Below are 18387 nucleotides of genomic sequence, written 5' to 3'. Positions count from 1 at the left end.
TAGGATTGCTCATAGCTTTTGATATTTAACATTAATGGGAATTGCTATAACTTCTTAAGGATTAGTGTTAAGTTTCAGAGCAGTTTCGCTCAAAGGGAACTGTCATATCTACAGACTTGTGCACACCCTGATTCATAACTAAACGTTATGCTATTTTTTTTTTATATTTATCATAAAATATAATATATTTTTAAGTGCTTTATCCCTATTGCTCTGTTTATGTAGGTACCACGAGTGCAATTACAGAACAGAAAAGTGTGCATGAGCTCATCTTGAACATTTCTGGACCTGGACCTGGACCTGGACCCGGGAGTTCTGAGGAGGCAAGGGAGTTTTATACTCCTTATCCCAGTAAGTTGGATTTTTTTATTTTTTTTTAAACCTTTTTTAGTGGTAAAAATAAATACATTAAAATAGCAAGTAACTGGTAATGAAGTGAAGTAACATGCTTTTTTAAAGACACACTCCATCATACTTGTTGCGAAGGAGCCATCATGCTTATCACTGATTGGGTTGCCAATCGTTAATCACTGCAGATAGCAGTATATAATGAATAGAGAGGAACCTATATTAATGATTCCTAATCCAGACCACAAGGTACACGACCAGTGCAGGATTTAGACATTTCCCAATTTGTTTTCAGTTGGGATATTGACATAACCTGTGCCTTGCGGTTTAGGTTGAAAAAATTTCAAGTTTCCTAGTACCATTTTTATGAGAGAAATAAACACTCATTGCAGTAGCAGTAGAAAAACACTGCTGCCTGGCTGAGACATGCATGTAACAGATGCCAGGTGGTTCTCCGTGTATAGCACTGGTTATCTGAAAATGTACATCCTGCTTTTCTGCAACCCACAATGCACAGATAAAAAGGTTAATATTGCTTTAAATATTAAATTTTTTGTTGTAGTTTAGTTTTGTATTTCTTATATTTTCCTTATTGGAGCAAATTACAAAGCTTTTGTTGGCATTTTTATTTAAAAAAAAAAAAGCTTAATGTAGTTGTTCTGGTGAGTATAATCATTCCCTGCAGGCGCTTTGCTCCCTAGGGACACCTACAGTGGCAATCATTTAGACGCCACTAGAGGTGCAGCACTGACATTCAGCATCTCCTTGTTCTGCATGGAGGCGCTGTACTTGCCCTATGGAGGCGCTGTACATTCCCTATAGAGATGCTCTATGGATTGCTGTACTTTCCCTATAGAAATGCCCTATGGAGGTGATGTACTTTCCTTATAGAGATGCCCTATAGAGTGCTGTACTTTCCCTATAGAGATGCCCTGTGGAGGCACTGTACATTCCCTATAGATGCCCTGTGGAGGCACTGTACCATTCCCTATAGAGATGCCTTGTGGAGGCGTTGTACATTCCCTATAGAGATGCCCTATGGAGGCGCTGTACATTCCCTATGGAGATGCCCCGTGGAGTACTTTACTTTCCCTATAGAGATGCCCATGGAGGCGCTGTACTTTCCCTGCAGAAATGCCCCATGGAGGCGCTGTACTTTCCCTGCAGAAATGCCCTATGGAGTGCTGTACTTTCCCTGCAGAAATGCCCTATGGAGGCGATGTACTTTCCCTATAGAGATCCCCTATGGAGGCGCTGTACATTCCCTATAGAGATGCCCTATGGAGGCGCTGTACATTCCCTATAGAGATGCCCTATGGAGGCGCTGTACATTCCCTATGGAGATGCCCTATGGAGGCGCTGTACATTCCCTATGGAGATGCCCTATGGAGGCGCTGTACATTCCCTATAGAGATGCCCTATGAAGGCGCTGTACATTCCCTATAGAGATGCCCTATAGAGATGCGCTGTACATGCCCTATAGAGATGCGCTGTACATGCCCTATAGAGATGCGCTGTACATGCCCTATAGAGATGCGCTGTACATGCCCTATAGAGATGCGCTGTACATGCCCTATAGAGATGCGCTGTACATGCCCTATAGAGATGCGCTGTACATGCCCTATAGAGATGCGCTGTACATGCCCTATAGAGATGCGCTGTACATGCCCTATAGAGATGCGCTGTACATGCCCTATAGAGATGCGCTGTACATGCCCTATAGAGATGCCCTGTGGAGGCGCTGTACATGCCCTATAGAGATGCCCTATAGAAATGCGCTGTACATGCCCTATAGAGATGCCCTATGGTGGCGCTGTACATGCCCTATAGAGATGCCCTATGGTGGCGCTGTACATGCCCTATAGAGATGCCCTATGGTGGCGCTGTACATTCCCTATAGAGATGCCCAATAGAGATGCGCTGTACATGCCCAATAGAGATGCGCTGTACATGCCCAATAGAGATGCGCTGTACATGCCCAATAGAGATGCGCTGTACATGCCCAATAGAGATGCGCTGTACATGCCCTATAGAGATGCGCTGTACATGCCCTATAGAGATGCGCTGTACATGCCCTATAGAGATGCCCTTTGGAGGTGCTGTACATGCCCTATAGAGATGCCCTATAGAGATGCCCTGTGGAGGCGCTGTACATGCCCTATAGAGATGCCCTATGGTGGCGCTGTACATGCCCTATAGAGATGCCCAATAGAGATGCGCTGTACATGCCCTATAGAGATGCCCTTTGGAGGTGCTGTACATGCCCTATAGAGATGCCCTGTGGAGGCGCTGTACATGCCCTATAGAGATGCCCTGTGGAGGCGCTGTACATGCCCTATAGAGATGCATGGATTTAATGCAGCTATATAAGGAGATGCTGAAAGGCCAGTGCAGCGTTTTGCAGTGCATGCGCTTTAGCTTCCAATACTCTCCTATGGAAAAGCATTGGATTGGCTGAGAACGTCAATTCTGATGATCTTTGCCAAATAGGCTGGTAGGCGGGTCCATTGGTGCTGGCATAAAGGTAAGATTTCTACTTATTTAAGGGGGCAAGATAGCTAAATAGTGTTTTTAACACTGTAGGGTAGGGAATACAAGTGTGTTTTCCTGAACATATAGTGTTCCTTTAAATATATAAAGGTTCTAAATATTTTCAACCTTAGTGTGTTTTCTTTCTGCCCTTTGATAAAGGCTCCCTTTTCTAAAAAATAAAAATTAAAAACTACAATTTACCTTTATTACAGCACCATGACAAATCCTTATCTACAGCTTCTCCACCTTTTTAAAGTCAACACGATTGATGACTTTTGACCAATAAAAAAGCATTGGGATCTACAGCACAAGCTTGGCAATCACTGTGCACGGCCAAATAGAAACTTCCCATAGAGAAGCAATGAATCCGTTCTTGCCCATATTTAGGGTCATCATTTCAGACATGATGATGCTAAAGGTAAAGATCTTTTAAAAAACAAAACAATCAAAGGAATAAATGCTTTGATTGGCTGTTAGTCTGGCATCCAGTATAGGCATGTTCTATGACATCTTTAGCCATTGTCATTATTGGATTTTTATTTTTAGAAACAGCAATGTTTACACTTGTCAGATGAAAGAGACCGTATCTATGCACCAAAACCATTACATTAAGATGTAGTTGGTTTAGTGCTTTAAAGGGACACTCCAGGCACCCAGACCACTTCTGCTCATTGGAGTGGTCTGGGTGCCAACTCCCACTACTCTTATCCCTGCAAGTGTAATTATTGCAGTTTATTATAAACTGCAATAATTACCTTGCAGGTTTAACTCCACCTCTAGTGGCTGTCTACTAGACAGCCACTAGAGGTCACTTCCTGACACATAGCACAGATTATCTGTGCTAGAGCGTTGCTGGACGTCCTCACGCTGTGTGAGGACCTCCAGCGTCGCTCATTTCCTCATAGGAAAGCATTGAAAATCTTTTTCAATGCTTTCCTATGGGGAGCGCTAATGCGCATTAGGTCTCCTCGGCCGGTGGGCGGGATCAGTCTCGCCCACCGGCCGACGGAGTCAGAAGGAGGAGCGGCGCGGAGGAGGAGACCGCGACGAGGGACATCGTCGCTGCCTCAGGTAAGTGACTGAAAAAAGTCATCAATCGGGTTTTCACCCCTTCAGTAACCGGGGATTGGGGGGTGGGAGGGAGAGGGTACCTCCAGTGCCAGGAAAACGGATTGTTTTCCTGGCACTGGAGTTTTCCTTTAAGTGTCCCATTAACTGTGGTGGTAGATAATGGAAATCCACAGAATATCCATTTTTTTCTAAAAGGTCTGACTGGCAGTGTGATATCATACTTTAATTTTAAAAATGTCTTAAGTATTACTTAACAGAAAGTGTAGTGGATGCATGGAATAGCCTTTGAGCTAAAGTGGTAGAGGTTAACACAGTGAAATAATTTAAGCATGCGTGGGATAGGCTTAAGGCTATCCTAACTATAAGATAAGGCCAGGGACTAATGAAAGTATTTAGAAGATTGGGCAGACTAGATGGTCCAAACGTTTCTTATCTGCCGTCACATTCTATGTTTTTATACTTGAGAAGGCTGCAGCCTGGATAATTAGGGGACAAGTTACAGACAAGGTACAGGACAAGAAAGGTGTAACTACATTCCACAGGCATAATAGCATTGCAGCTAAGGTTATGGCTCGCAGCAGTATAGGGATTCTAAAGCTTAGTGTAGATGTGCTCAAGTTTCTAGAGCTTGTTGTCACATGCTCTAAGTGAGCAGTCTACATCGCATTCCAGCATGATAGTGGCAAAGTGTGACCACATTCGGGTATGAGAGCGTGAGAGATGAATACATTTATCCAGTGAGCTCCTTTGTCATTTCTGGTCAAGAAAATGATCAGTTGGGACCTAGCAAGCATCAGATCAAGAGACTGGCTGTTAGGACCTAATGCAGGTGCTAAATAAGTTTTTTTTTTTTGCATAACTTCCAAGCGTATTTCAAGCGTACTACTTAACTTTGAGCCTGCCACTGTAGTCCAGGCAATCACAAATGTCTGGGTCCAATGATGTTCTGTAGATCTTCTTTATGTGGTGGTTTGACGATTTACTGTCAAGCTGTGTTTACTAGTGCACGTAATATATAAATAGAGTGCAATTAAAGTCCTTGTGTGCAAGAGGTGTGCATATAGCTGAGAAGGCAAGTCAGGAGTTTGTGAATGATGGTTTGGGAAACCGCTAGAGGCACTGTTAAAAATGGGTGCGTGTCAGTATATCGCATGTTCTGTATTATGTCTTATATATTGTATAGAATATGTCTATTACGTTATCTAGTGCATGCATGCTTAAAGGGACACTATAGGCACCCAGACCACTTCATCACATTTAAGTGGTCTGGGTGCAGTGCCCCTATCTGTTTTAATCCTGCAATATAAAACATTGCAGTTTCTGAGAAACTGCTGTGATTACTGCAATAATTACATTGCAAGGTTAATCCCAGCCTTCGTGTCTTCCAGACAGCCATTAAATGCTCTTCTTGCTCCCTAACGGAATTATTTACTCTGTGAAATGACGTTGGACTTCCTCACGCTTTGCATGAGGACATCTCATGTCTTTAAATTTCCCTCAGGAAAGCATTGATTCTATGCTTTCCTATGGGGAAGTTTAATGTGCACGTACTAGGCCCTCCATGGCCATGACATCACTCGAGTCCTGACCAGTACCGAGGGAGCCTTGGTGCTGTAAAGAGGAAAGTTTAAAAAGGGGGTTTAACCCTTTCAAGAGCGATGGTAGGGGGACCTAGTAAGTTGGGGACAAGCCATACTAGAGCATTAGGAATACAGATTTGTATGAAGTCTGCAGTTTGCCCTTTTGTAGGATTCTTTTGACTGATGGTTAGCAACTGAAATGGAACTTTAAACTTCTTCCGTTGCCAAAGAATACTCTCCCCAAAAGATATAGTATTCCTTACTTTATCTTATATATTATTAAAAACCAACGTGAATTCAAAAAACAAAAAGGACCAGGTGAAATAGAGGGCTCAAAAAGATTAATTTGATAACAAAACTTGCAAGGCGACCTGCTTTTGGTTGCAGTTACCCTTTAATATACAACTTCTAGTACAAGCATGCTGTATTGAAGTAAAATTTGAAGTCTGACTGCTACATTAATATGTCTCTTGTGAACATTATTATATAAAAAATGTTGCTTATTCACATATCTGCCTTATGTTTTAAAAAAACCAAGAAAACACCACTTCAAGCACAATAATCACTACAGTGCACTGTAGTGGTTATACTACCAGGAGTGTCCTTCCCCCTTCCTTCTATTGAAAGTAGTAAAACTATTTTAGAATGGTTTGACTTCATACCTGGGGTCCGCTGTGTGCCGCTTCCCTCCTGCATTGCTTCAGTCAGAGTGCAAGGCTAGTTCATTGACTGAGAACATCAGCTGAACACTCCTAGCAATGAGGTAAGACATGCTCAGAAAGAGAGACAGAAACTCTGTCTGAAGTAGTCTTCAAAATTTCCATTCACCATTAGACTACGAACAGCATTACGGCATTACTGGGGAACTGTAGCAACTCCAGCTCTCTCTAGTGGTTATGGTGCTTAATGTTCCTTTAATCTTGGCCACTTATGGAAATATTGTTACAATGTGCTGCAAAAACTAAATATTAATCACTGTGTCACATGTGGAAATTTGCTTCATTTCAGATGGGACATTTCTTGATAAAAGAGCAGTCCATAAGAATGCCCAGATGAGGGCAAGTGAGTCACGGTGAGTTCACCAGGTTTGTTCAAGATCCCTATCACAAGTCATGGGAAGTCAAAGTCTTGACTTCTAACACTGGGGTGTTTACCAAGGATGTATTGGCCAAGATCCCTCCAGATTTAGATCCCACTGATGACAATGGAAATTCTTCTCAAGTCCACAAATGCGAGTTTATCAACTAGAGGAGGTGCTTAATGCATTAATTATTGAACTCCGTGGAATCCTAATAAAAAAAATTATTCAATGGAAAATAAATATAATCGTATAAGTCAAATATTGCAAGATCAAAACCAGTGGGTATTTTAAATTTGTTTGCTATGAGGGGCTGAATTCTACAACCGTTCATTACCAAAATTGAGTATAAATCTGTTTATAGCTATGCACCCCTTGCTTCTACTAAATGCTATGTTTATAGTTTTCAAAAAAAATAGTTAAAGGACCACTATAGTGCCTGGAAAACAAACTCGTTTTCTAGGTCCACCCCACTCTCAGGGTCCCACTTCCGCTGGACTGAAGGGGAGGAAGGGGTTAATCACTCCTCTCTCTTCCGACGTCAGTGCTGAATGCGCATCCGCGGCAAGAGCCGTGCGCTCATTCAATCTGTCCATAGGAAAGCATTTCTCAAGGCTTTCCTATGGACGTCAGCGTCTTCTCACTTTGATTTTCACAGTGAGAAGTACAGAAGCGCCTCTAGCAGCTGTCAATGAGACAGCCACTAGAGGCTGGTTTAAACCCTAATGTAAACATAGCAGTTTCTCTGAAACTGCTATGTTTACAGCTGCAGGGATACCCCTAGATGGACCTGGCACCTAGACCACTTCATTGAGCTGAAGTGGTCTTGGTGCCTATAGTGGTCCTTTAAGGGGTAAATGGACAACTGTCAAATCAAACATAATTTTAATATGACAATCCATTAATCAAGTTCTGAATGAAAATATATTTTTTAATAAAGTATATGTAAAAAACAAAAAAAGAATGAAAACCATATACATTTAGTATATGACAGGATCCTTCAGCCATATACATACACCTTGGGTCAGACAGTGTTTGAAAATAGCTTTCTCTGCTTCTGTGTATATTAGTTGTAAAAAAGTAAAATCTATATTTTCTTTTAATAATTGATGAAATTGTTATTTATAATGTAATTCATAATAATTATTATAAATTATTTTACTAAAAATAATTTTGAGATGACTTTTGCATGAGGATATCCAGCATCACCCAACACCCCATAGGAAAGCATTATAGAATGCTTTCCTTAGGGTGGAAATTCTAATGCTCATGTGTATTTGTCCCCCCACCAGCTGGCATGGGTTAGGGAGGAGTGGAGGCCGAGCCTGAACCAGCAACTTTTCTTTCCTGGCACTATAGTTTCCCTTTAAAGCATGAATGGATGGCCAAATGCAGACATATAAGAATATTACATGATCTGTTATTATTATTATTAATAATAATAATAATAATAATAATAATATTATTATTATTATTATTATTATTATTATTATTATTATTATAGGCAAATCATATTTTATATTCAATTTTACTTGATGGGAGATGATGCCCTAATGGCCTATCTATTCTGTTCCCCTAATTTTTTTGTTTTATTTTGTTTTGCCTTTTATTTCTCTCACTTTATGCTTCATTGTATTTGGATTTCCACTAAACAATGCAGATATATTTGTCATGTTCATTATATTAGTTTTTACTATAGTTTTTAGAGTAATCTGATTTATTATTTACTTATTAAATACAATAATGCATTGCCTGCCTCGTGCATTCATCTATTGTAGTGATGTTGATCTCTTAAGTCCAGTGGATCCCTGGGCCCCTCGAGTGGAACAATGTCTTGGCTGCAAGCTGCAACTGACAGGCCCAGCTATGGTAATCCTATTCGCAAAACTATTGTTTAGCTTAACCACTCCAATCAATGCTGTATCCATTATGTTATATTCTGACCATATGTTTCCAGAAGTATCCGATTTAAAGGGTTACTCCATCCACCATGACCACGTCTGCTTTAAGAAGTAGATCTGTTGGTAGGAATCTGTATTTGTAGCATTTCTGTTTGAAATACTGCACATATTGAGATATTGGCACTTTTGTGCCAAGGGCTAGTTGCATCCCCGGCACACGAGACTTAGGCAGCCCGGGTAGGCTGTATAATGACAGTTTTATGCAGAAAATTATCACTTCACACGAGTGACAGACTTAATTATCTTCTGTCCCCTCCCTCTTTGCCTTAATTGAAGTCTCACTACCATTATATATTAATATATTTTTTTAAACTTTGAAAATCAAATGCTTCTTTATGAAAAGCATTTGTTCGAACCATGGAGAGGAAGGGAATGACACAGTCAGACGTGGAAGATTCACGATTCCAGGTAAGTTTTAACAGACTTTTATTGTTTTTGTTTTTTTTTTTGGGGGGGTTTTTTTCTCTTTTATTTATTTATATATATATATTTTAAACTTTTATAAAGGGGAACTATTAAATAGTGCCCAATAGGGCACTATAAAGAAAAAATGTATAATTTGGGTGAAGGTTGGAGTGACTCTTTAGCTATCGTATTATGCACTTGATCACAAAATAAATCTAGAGGAACAATTGTGGATCTTCTCGGAGCATACTAAGCATCTTATTGCCCTGGATACAAAACGATAACCCATTTGGTGTTCTCCGTCTTGCATGTAACTCAGCATTTGTTGCTGTACATAATGTGGGTTATACCCTAAGATTTGTGGGTAATTGGAATCTAATACATTAAAGCGGCACTGTCATGCCGAATTCCGTTTTTTTTTTAACCCCCCTTCCTCCTCAACTACATCCAATCGACCCCCTAGTCACCCCCAAATGCCCCTATGCCCCCCACATTACCTATTTTTTATTCTTTATTTTCTGCCCCGATCTATATTCAGGGCGCCGCCATCTTTGTGTGGGTAGGTGAAGTCCCTGTGGGACACGTCATCTACCCACACTAGATAGCCCTGAGATTCCCGCACATGCCCAGTGAAACATCTGGACATGCGAACGGGAATTTCACCTATTCATTCATTCATCAGACAGACGAATGAATGAATAGAAAAAATCAGACGAACAAACTAACACTGTGTATCAGTGTTCGTTTGTTTGTTCGGTTTATTACAAGGAGGGAGCTACCGGCGTGCAGCTCCCTCCTTGCAATATGTAAAGACAGAAGCGGCAGGGAGCAGTGCTCCCCACCACTTCATAAGCCCCCCAGGTCCCCTCCTCACTCTATGGGGGTCAATATGACCCCCATAATAGCACAAGGGAGATTAAAATCTCCCCAATGCCCCTACTCGCTATACCGCGAGTAGGGGCATGTCCACTAAACAGTGAGCAGCCTGTGGCTGCTCACTGTAAAAAAAAAAAAGGGTAATAAGGGGGGGACGGGGGACCTACTGTCCTCCCCCGCCGGCCCCCACCCCTGGACGGCGGGTGGGGGCCATAATGGGAATGAGGGGGGACCTACTGTCCTCCCCTCAGGCCCCCACCCCTGGGCGGCGGGTGGGGGCCATAATAGTAATAAGGGGGGGACCTACTGTCCTCCACCCCCCGGCCCCCACCCCTGGGCGGCGGGTGGGGGCCATAATAGTAATAGGGGGGGGACCTACTGTCCTCCCCCCCGGCCCCCACCCCTGGGCGGCGGGTGGGGGCCATAATAGTAATAAGGGGGGGGGGGACCTACTGTCCTCCAGCCCCCGGCCCCCACCCCTGGGCGGCGGGTGGGGGCCCTAATGGTAAAAGGGGGGGGGGACCTACTGTCCTCCCCCCCGGCCCCCACCCCTGGGCGGCGGGTGGGGGCCATAACGATAATGGGGGGGGACCTACTGTCCTCCCCCCGCCCCCACCCCTGGGCGGCGGGTGGGGGCACTAAGTAAATTCCCCCCCCCCCCCATCAAGGTGACTAGGGGTGCCCAAGCCCCTAGTCACCCACCCCCCACCCAAATAAAAAATGCCCCTACCTACCCCCCTCACCCTAAAAAATAGTGAGGGGGGAATAACATTGCTAACCTGTAAAGTAAAATTAAACTTGCCATTCGACGTCTTCTTTTTTCTAAAATCTTCATTTTCAGCCCCAAAAAAGGCCAAATAAAAAACCATCATAGCCGTCGAACTAAAAATAAAATAAAAAACCCGAGCGCAAAAAAAAAAAACCCGACGAAAAAGAAAAAACCCGAGCGCACAAAAAAATAATCCATCTTCACCCATGGAGGGCTCCGCGCAGACTGAGCTCCGCAGGGCGGGGCAAGGCTTATAAAGCCTTGCCCCGCCCTGCAATTAGCCTAAGAACACTCTGATTGGTGGGTTTAAGCCAATCAGAGTGCTCTTTGTCATTTTACAAGCGTGGGAAAGTTCTTTGGAATTTTCCCACGCTTGTAAAATGACACAGAGCACTGTGATTGGATGGATTTCAAGCCATCCAATCACAGTGCTCTGTGTCATTTTACAAGCGTGGGAAAATTCCAAAGAACTTTCCCACGCTTGTAAAATGACACAGAGCACTGTGATTGGATGGATTTCAAGCCATCCAATCACAGTGCTCTGTGTCATTTTACAAGCGTGGGAAAATTCCAAAGAACTTTCCCACGCTTGTAAAATGACACAGAGCACTGTGATTGGATGGATTTCAAGCCATCCAATCACAGTGCTCTGTGTCATTTTACAAGCGTGGGAAAATTCCAAAGAACTTTCCCACGCTTGTAAAATGACACAGAGCACTGTGATTGGATGGATTTCAAGCCATCCAATCACAGTGCTCTGTGTCATTTTACAAGCGTGGGAAAATTCCAAAGAACTTTCCCACGCTTGTAAAATGACACAGAGCACTGTGATTGGATGGATTTCAAGCCATCCAATCACAGTGCTCTGTGTCATTTTACAAGCGTGGGAAAATTCCAAAGAACTTTCCCACGCTTGTAAAATGACAAAGAGCACTCTGATTGGCTTAAACCCACCAATCAGAGTGTTCTTAGGCTAATTGCAGGGCGGGGCAAGGCTTTATAAGTCTGCGCGGAGCCCTCCATGGGTGAAGATGGATTATTTTTATGTGCGCTCGGGTTTTTTCTTTTTCGTCAGGTTTTTTTTTTTTTGCGCTCGGGTTTTTTATTTTATTTTTAGTTCGACGGCTATGATGGTTTTTTATTTGGCCTTTTTTGGGGCTGAAAAATGAAGATTTTAGAAAAAAGAAGACGTCGAATGGTAAGTTTAATTTTACTTTACAGGTTAGCAATTTTATTCCCCCCTCACTATTTTTTAGGGTGAGGGGGGTAGGTAGGGGCATTTTTTATTTCGGTGGGGGGTGGGTGACTAAGGGCTTGGGCACCCCTAGTCACCTTGATGGGGGGGGGGGGGGGAATTTACTTAGTGCCCCCACCCGCCGCCAGGGGTGGGGGCCGGGGCGGGAGGACAGTAGGTCCACCCCCTACTACCATTATGGCCCCCACCCGCCGCCCAGGGGTGGGGGCCGGGGGGGAGGACAGTAGGTCCCCCCCCCCTACTACCATTATGGCCCCCACCCGCCGCCCAGGGGTGGGGGCCGGGGGGGGGGAGGATAGTAGGTCCCCCCCCCTCTTATTACCACAGTAGGTCCCCCCCCCCCTACTACTATTATGGCCCCCACCCGCCCCCCAGGGGTGGGGGCCGGGGGGGGAGGGGAGGACAGTAGGTGTCCCCCCTACTACTATTATGGCCCCCACCCGCCGCCCAGGGGTGGGGGCCGGGGGGGGGGGAGGATAGTAGGTCCCCCCCCTCTTATTACCATTATGGCCCCCACCCGCCGGCCAGGGGTGGGGGCCGGGGGGGAGGACAGTAGGTCCCCCCCCCCTCCCTACTACTATCATGGCCCCCACCCGCCGCCCAGGGGTGGGGGCCGGGGGGGAGGACAGTAGGTCCCCCCCCCCCTTTATTACCATTATGGCCCCCACCCGCCGCCCAGGGGTGGGGGCCGGGGGGGAGGACAGTAGGCCCCCCCTCATTATCTTTATGGCCCCCACCCACCGCTCAGGGGTGGGGGCCGGGGGGTGGGGACAATAGGTCTCCCTCCCTTATTTTACTTTACAGCCCCCACCCGTCGTTTAGGGGTGGGGGGCAATATTTTTTTTATTTATTTATTTATTTTTTTACAGTGAGCAGCCACAGGCTGCTCACTGCTTACTAGACATGCCCCTACTCGCGGTATAGCGAGTAGGGGCATATTATTTACTAATACCAAGTCATTTTTACTTAGTGTTAGTAAATTTGGCTGAAAGACCAATTTTAGGTCTTTCAGCCTTTTAGTAGATAGCTCCCTGATACCGTGGGAATTAGGGAGTTATCTACTAAGCGGCTGCAAGATGCAGCCACAGAAATGAATAGGATCGGAGTTTCATTCATTTGAATGAAATTCCGATCCGAACAAAGTACCGAATTGCATCCTAACACCAATGGAAAAACAGTGCTCATTCTGTTAGGATGCAATTCGGCAGTTTTGCCGGCGTTCTGTCTAAGTGCCAGGACGTTCGGCAATACTGACAGGAAGCATTGTGGGAACTGGGAGGAAAGCTAGGGATCATGGGAAAATTGGTCTGACCAGCGGAAATGAAGCACACTTTGCTCCTCCGCTGGTCAGAGCTGGTCAAGCGGAGGAATCCTCCATAAGTCCCTACTTTGTCTTATGATTTTAAAGAAAACTAAAGAAGACAGGAAGAAAAGAATAACAGATCCCGAGAGAGGGGGAGAAGAGGAAGAGATTGAGGAAAGGTAAGTTCGGCATGACAGTGCCGCTTTAAAGCAGTTATGCAAGATCCACAATACATTGCTTTACTTTTCCATTTTCTTTGTGTTTCATCAGGTTGTCTGTCAGTACAAGTTCCACCCCGAGTGCTTCTCTTGCTCGGGCTGCAAAGCAATGATTGAAGATGGTGAATCTTTCTGCCTGGTGCAGGGCACATCACTGTATTGGTGAGAAGTGCACTTTCATATGTATACAGGCTATCCTTCCCATACACTGACACAATTTTCTTATTGGTTCATGCTTGTCACTTGCTTTTGCAGTGGTCCGTGTCACAAGCTGCTTCTCTTACGACCTCAGTTTGAGGGTCTTTGCCATGAAACCCCGCCAGAACAAAATGCTCACACACTTACTCTCCTGCGAATCCTTCCTCATGTTGGAGGGAACCAGAGATTCTCTGTATCTGTGGAGGACATGCAAGTCACAAAGTGAGTATGGGTTCCTTCTTTATAGCTCAATTAAAAGCACAAGCGCAGAGACGGCAGCCAATATCGCACAGCCTTGTTAACCACAAAAGATTCTACAGACATCTCTCTTTGTACTGTACACAATAAATTCATCTGAATCAGCAACATTATCTACATATGCATTATAAATTAATACTTCATTCTCTGTCTGTTTCGAAGAAGACTGATATAATGACCTATTCTTAATTGGGTCAAAGACCCGACTATGTTATGATACTTGGTTCCTCCACTTGCAGTGTGAGTCCTGAGGTCCAAAACACTCTGTTTCCGGGAGACCGGATCCTGGAGATCAACGGAGCTCCTGTCAGTACATTGCCTCCTAGCGAGGTGAGTGTTTACATGGTTAACAAAAGTAGATGGAGTGTGTATAACTGCACTTATTATAAATGCATTCTGTACTGGAACAGACCAGCCTTCCATCCCTTACTCCTTCCTCAGTCCTCCCTTTCCTTCACTTTTCCCCTCAGGCTGATGAATTGCTTTGCTGTCCAGACCGGACCCTGCAACTCCTGATAGAACGCAATCCTGCACCAGCTTTCCCTGTGGATAATCCTCCCCCAATATCTCCTTCCTTACGCTCAAAAGATGGAAAAGGCAGTTCAGAGACTTCCATTAAACGCAGCTCTATTAGGTCATATATATTGTATATCTCATTAATTCTTATACTTGCTTAGTTCTGTATATCCACTCTTAATTTTAATTATCTCTGTGTTGTACATATGTGTTGTCATATAATCTGCGTATTGTTTCAGCTCCATTCTCTCACTTTTTTAGAACAGCAAATTTGCAAACTTTAAATGTGAACTCAGACAACCACACAATCTTACCAGGAGGTCCTTTGTGTTGGTCCTAATCCCCTCTGTGTATCCTCTGTCGGGTTTGCTGCGCTATATAACTGAAGCCACAAATGTCTTTCCTGTCAACAGCTACCACTCAGATCTGTCTACTGTATATTTCCTTTCAAAATAATATTTCTGTCTTCCACTGCTAGTTCTAGTCTTCCTTTAATTGATGTACTCCTGACATTCCCACTCATTCCTACTGCCCACATAATCTACCACTGCCTCTTTCTATGCCTCACAGCAATGCATCTCTTGTTCTATAGGAGGAGTAACAGTAACACCCGTTCTCCTGGACCCTGCTCACCAAAAGATTCTCGCTTTGTGAATCGCTCAGAATCTCTCCGCTGTTCCCCAAGTGCCACTCATCAGATTTTTCGACCATCAGAGTTATTACATGGGGAAGAACTTGGTAAAGGCTTCTTTGGGCGTGCTATCAAGGTGAGATCAAAGAAATGGAGGATATAGAAGTGGGGGAATGTATAATGTAACTAACATAACTTTATGCATTCAGGTTACCCATAAAGCCACAGGCAGAATAATGGTGATGAAGGAACTAATACAATTTGATGAGCAAACACAGAAAACCTTTCTGACTGAGGTATGTATACATTTTTAAAAAAATCAATGCGTGACTGATCTGATTTCCTTTATCCAGTTAAATATTATTAAATCATTTACTGAGGTGACATGTCCTACAGAGCAGTTCTGTTTTTGACACCTCCATGTTTTTATGACAATGTCTTACCTCGATGCCTTGAGCTTCTTTCTGTAATCTTGTACGTGTGTTTGACATCTTTCCGATATTGTTTTGCCCTTAGTCCATGCACAGTGAGCATGGTATCCTAGGAATTTGTTCCATCTTTACAGCCTCACTCACGGTGCAAATCATAATAAAAGGGAATTTTCTTTAACATTTTTTTAAAAAAAATTTATTCACAAATTATTATGAAGTTTATTGTGCCAGTTAATAGATTTTGTTCATGACATATTGGACAATTTTCTGGACTCACTTTTATATTTGTCTCTCTCTCAGGTAAAGGTCATGCGTTCTCTGGATCATCCAAATGTATTGCGTTTCATTGGGGTTCTGTACAAGGACCGTAGGTTGAACCTGTTGACTGAGTACATTGAGTGTGGAACCTTGAAGGATTATCTGAGAACGGTGAGACTGAGTTTGTGTGGTACAACATTTCTAGCTGTGTAGCTACATAGTTGTAAAAACCTATAAACAATAGTAATGTTATAGAATCTGTAGAATTAATATAAACTTTTTTTTTTTTTTTCACCCACCTTTTTCTCATAGGATCACTGCCCATGGCAGCAGAAAGTTTCATTTGCTAAAGACATTTCAAGTGGAATGGTAAGTCTTTGCTGTTACACATGATATAATGGAAGCAGGAACAGAGGGGTTATATTTTAAGCTAACTCGTTTCTATTCTTTTCAGGCCTATCTTCACTCCATGAGTATTATCCACAGAGACCTAAACTCCCCTAATTGTCTGATAAAACTGGTAATGTTCCATCTCCTGTGTTCCACTTTACTATTGCCATCATAACCCAACTTTATCTTTCCAGTTTTTCTTTTATTCTTTGTCCAGTCATCAACTGGGGTTGTCCCTCCCCATCTATGTTGTCGGTGTCACTTTGTCCTGACTGACAACCACCTTTTTGTAGGATGGAACAGTGGTAGTGGCAGATTTTGGGTTATCCAGGTTAATTTTGGAAGATAAGCCACGACAGCCACCCGAGCGACCACCTACAAAAAAACGCACATTGCGCAAGAATGACCGAAAGAAGCGTTATACAGTGGTGGGGAATCCATACTGGATGGCACCTGAGATGTTAAATGGTGAGAAGACAGACCCTGCATATTACCTTGTGGTGAATTTATTTATAGATGTAGATTAGATCTTGATAGAACCTTATTATATCTACCGTATATACTCGAGTATAAGCCGACCCGAATATAAGCCGAGGCCCCTAATTTTATCCCAAAAAACTGGGAAAACTTATTGACTCGAGTATAAGACTAGGGTGGGAAATGCAGCAGCTACTGGTAAATTTCTAAATAAAATTAGATCCTAAAAAAAATATATTAATTGAATATTTATTTACAGTGTGTGTATAATGAATGCAGTGTGTGCAGCGTGTGTGTATGAGTGCAGCGTGTGTGTATGAGTGCAGCGTGTGTGTATGAGTGCAGCGTGTGTGTATGAGTGCAGCGTGTGTGTATGAGTGCAGTGTGTGTGTATGAATGCAGTGTGTGAATGCAGTGTGTGCAGGGCCGGTGCAAGGATATTTGCCGCCGTAGGCAAAAAAAATTTTGCCGCCCCCTCCCCCCCCCCCCATATGTCCTGACTTCCCCTCCTCCTCCCTCAGTGGTCCTTACCTCCCCACCCCTGTGTTCCTTCACCCCCCCCCCCAGTGGTCCTGACTCACCCCTCCCCTAGTGGTCCTTACCCTTCCCTCCCCTAGTGGTCCTTACTTCCCCCTCCCCTCCCATAGTGGTCCTTATCCCACCCCCTCCCTCTCATAGTGGTCCTTATCCCCCTTCTCCCTCCCATAGTGTTCCTTATCCCCCCCATCCCTCCCATAGTGGTCCTTATACCCCCCATCCCTCCCATAGTGGTCCTTATCCCACCCCCTCCCATAGTGGTCCTTATACCCCCCTCCCTCCCATAGTGGTCCTTATACCCCCCTCCCTCCAATAGTGGTCCTTATCCCCCCCCCTCCCTCCCATAGTGGTCCTTATCCCCCCCTCCCTCCCATAGTGGTCCTTATACCCCCCTCCCTCCAATAGTGGTCCTTATCCCCCCCTCCCTCCCATAGTGGTCCTTATCCCCCCTCCCTCCCATAGTGGTCCTTATACCCCCCTCCCTCCAATAGTGGTCCTTATCCCCCCCCCCTCCCTCCCATAGTGGTCCTTATCCCCCCCTCCCTCCCATAGTGGTCCTTATACCCCCCTCCCTCCAATAGTGGTCCTCATCCCCCCCCCTCCCTCCCATAGTGGTCCTTATACCCCCCTCCCTCCCATAGTGGTCCTTATCCCCCCCTCCCTCCCATAGTGGTCCTTATACCCCCCTCCCTCCCATAGTGGTCCTTATCCCCCCCCCTCCCTCCCATAGTGGTCCTTATACCCCCCTCCCTCCCAAAGTGGTCCTCATACCCCCCTCCCTCCCATAGTGGTCCTTAACCCACCCCATCCCTCCCATAGTGGTCCTTATACCCCCCCCCCTCCCCTCCCATAGTGGTCCTTATACCCCTTTTTTTTTGTTATTAATTTTTTTTTTATTATTTATTATTTTTTTATTATTTATTTTATTTTATTTTATTTTTTTTCGTCCCCCCTCCCTGCTTGATATATGGCAGGGAGGGGGGCTCTCCTTCCCTGGTGGTCCAGTGGCAGTTCAGTGGGGGGGAGAGGGGGGCTGGCAGAGCTGTAACTTACCTTTCCTGCAGCTCCTGTCAGCTCTCTCCTCCTCTGCGCCGTCCGGTCAGCTCTTCTGTCAGCTTACACTGTAAGTCTCGCGAGAGCTGCGGCTCTCGCGAGATTTACACTGGGAGCTGACCGAGGTGCTGAACGGACGGCGCAGAGGAGGAGAGAGCTGACAGGAGCTGCAGGAAAGGTAAGTTACAGCTCTGCCAGCCCCCCTCTCCCCCGGTCTGTATTATGGCAATGCAAATTGCCAT

General features: G+C 44.5%; 1 protein-coding gene across 2 annotated transcripts in view; it reads left to right on the top strand.

Annotated features, from left to right (window-relative positions):
- Positions 1-18387, top strand: part of LIMK2 (LIM domain kinase 2) — a 38824-nt gene that overhangs the window by 9538 nt on the left and 10899 nt on the right. The window contains exons 1-13 of one of the 2 annotated variants that reach the window (XM_063454574.1): positions 4650-4792; positions 6540-6603; positions 8388-8478; positions 13449-13558; positions 13652-13816; positions 14092-14182; positions 14323-14486; positions 14961-15135; positions 15209-15295; positions 15731-15859; positions 16001-16057; positions 16143-16208; positions 16372-16546. In XM_063454574.1, coding sequence (XP_063310644.1) covers positions 6584-6603; positions 8388-8478; positions 13449-13558; positions 13652-13816; positions 14092-14182; positions 14323-14486; positions 14961-15135; positions 15209-15295; positions 15731-15859; positions 16001-16057; positions 16143-16208; positions 16372-16546 — 1330 coding nt within the window. In that variant the 5' untranslated portion in view covers positions 4650-4792; positions 6540-6583. Of the gene's footprint in view, positions 1-4649; positions 4793-6539; positions 6604-8387; positions 8479-13448; positions 13559-13651; positions 13817-14091; positions 14183-14322; positions 14487-14960; positions 15136-15208; positions 15296-15730; positions 15860-16000; positions 16058-16142; positions 16209-16371; positions 16547-18387 lie in introns of those variants that run through there. The other variant, XM_063454573.1, reaches the window with a different exon arrangement.

The sequence above is a fragment of the Pelobates fuscus genome, chromosome 5 (genome assembly GCF_036172605.1).
Source record: "Pelobates fuscus isolate aPelFus1 chromosome 5, aPelFus1.pri, whole genome shotgun sequence".
Lineage (NCBI taxonomy): Eukaryota > Metazoa > Chordata > Amphibia > Anura > Pelobatidae > Pelobates > Pelobates fuscus.
Note: the sequence above shows the minus strand (reverse complement) of the source record. Positions and strands in the feature narration are given on the sequence as shown.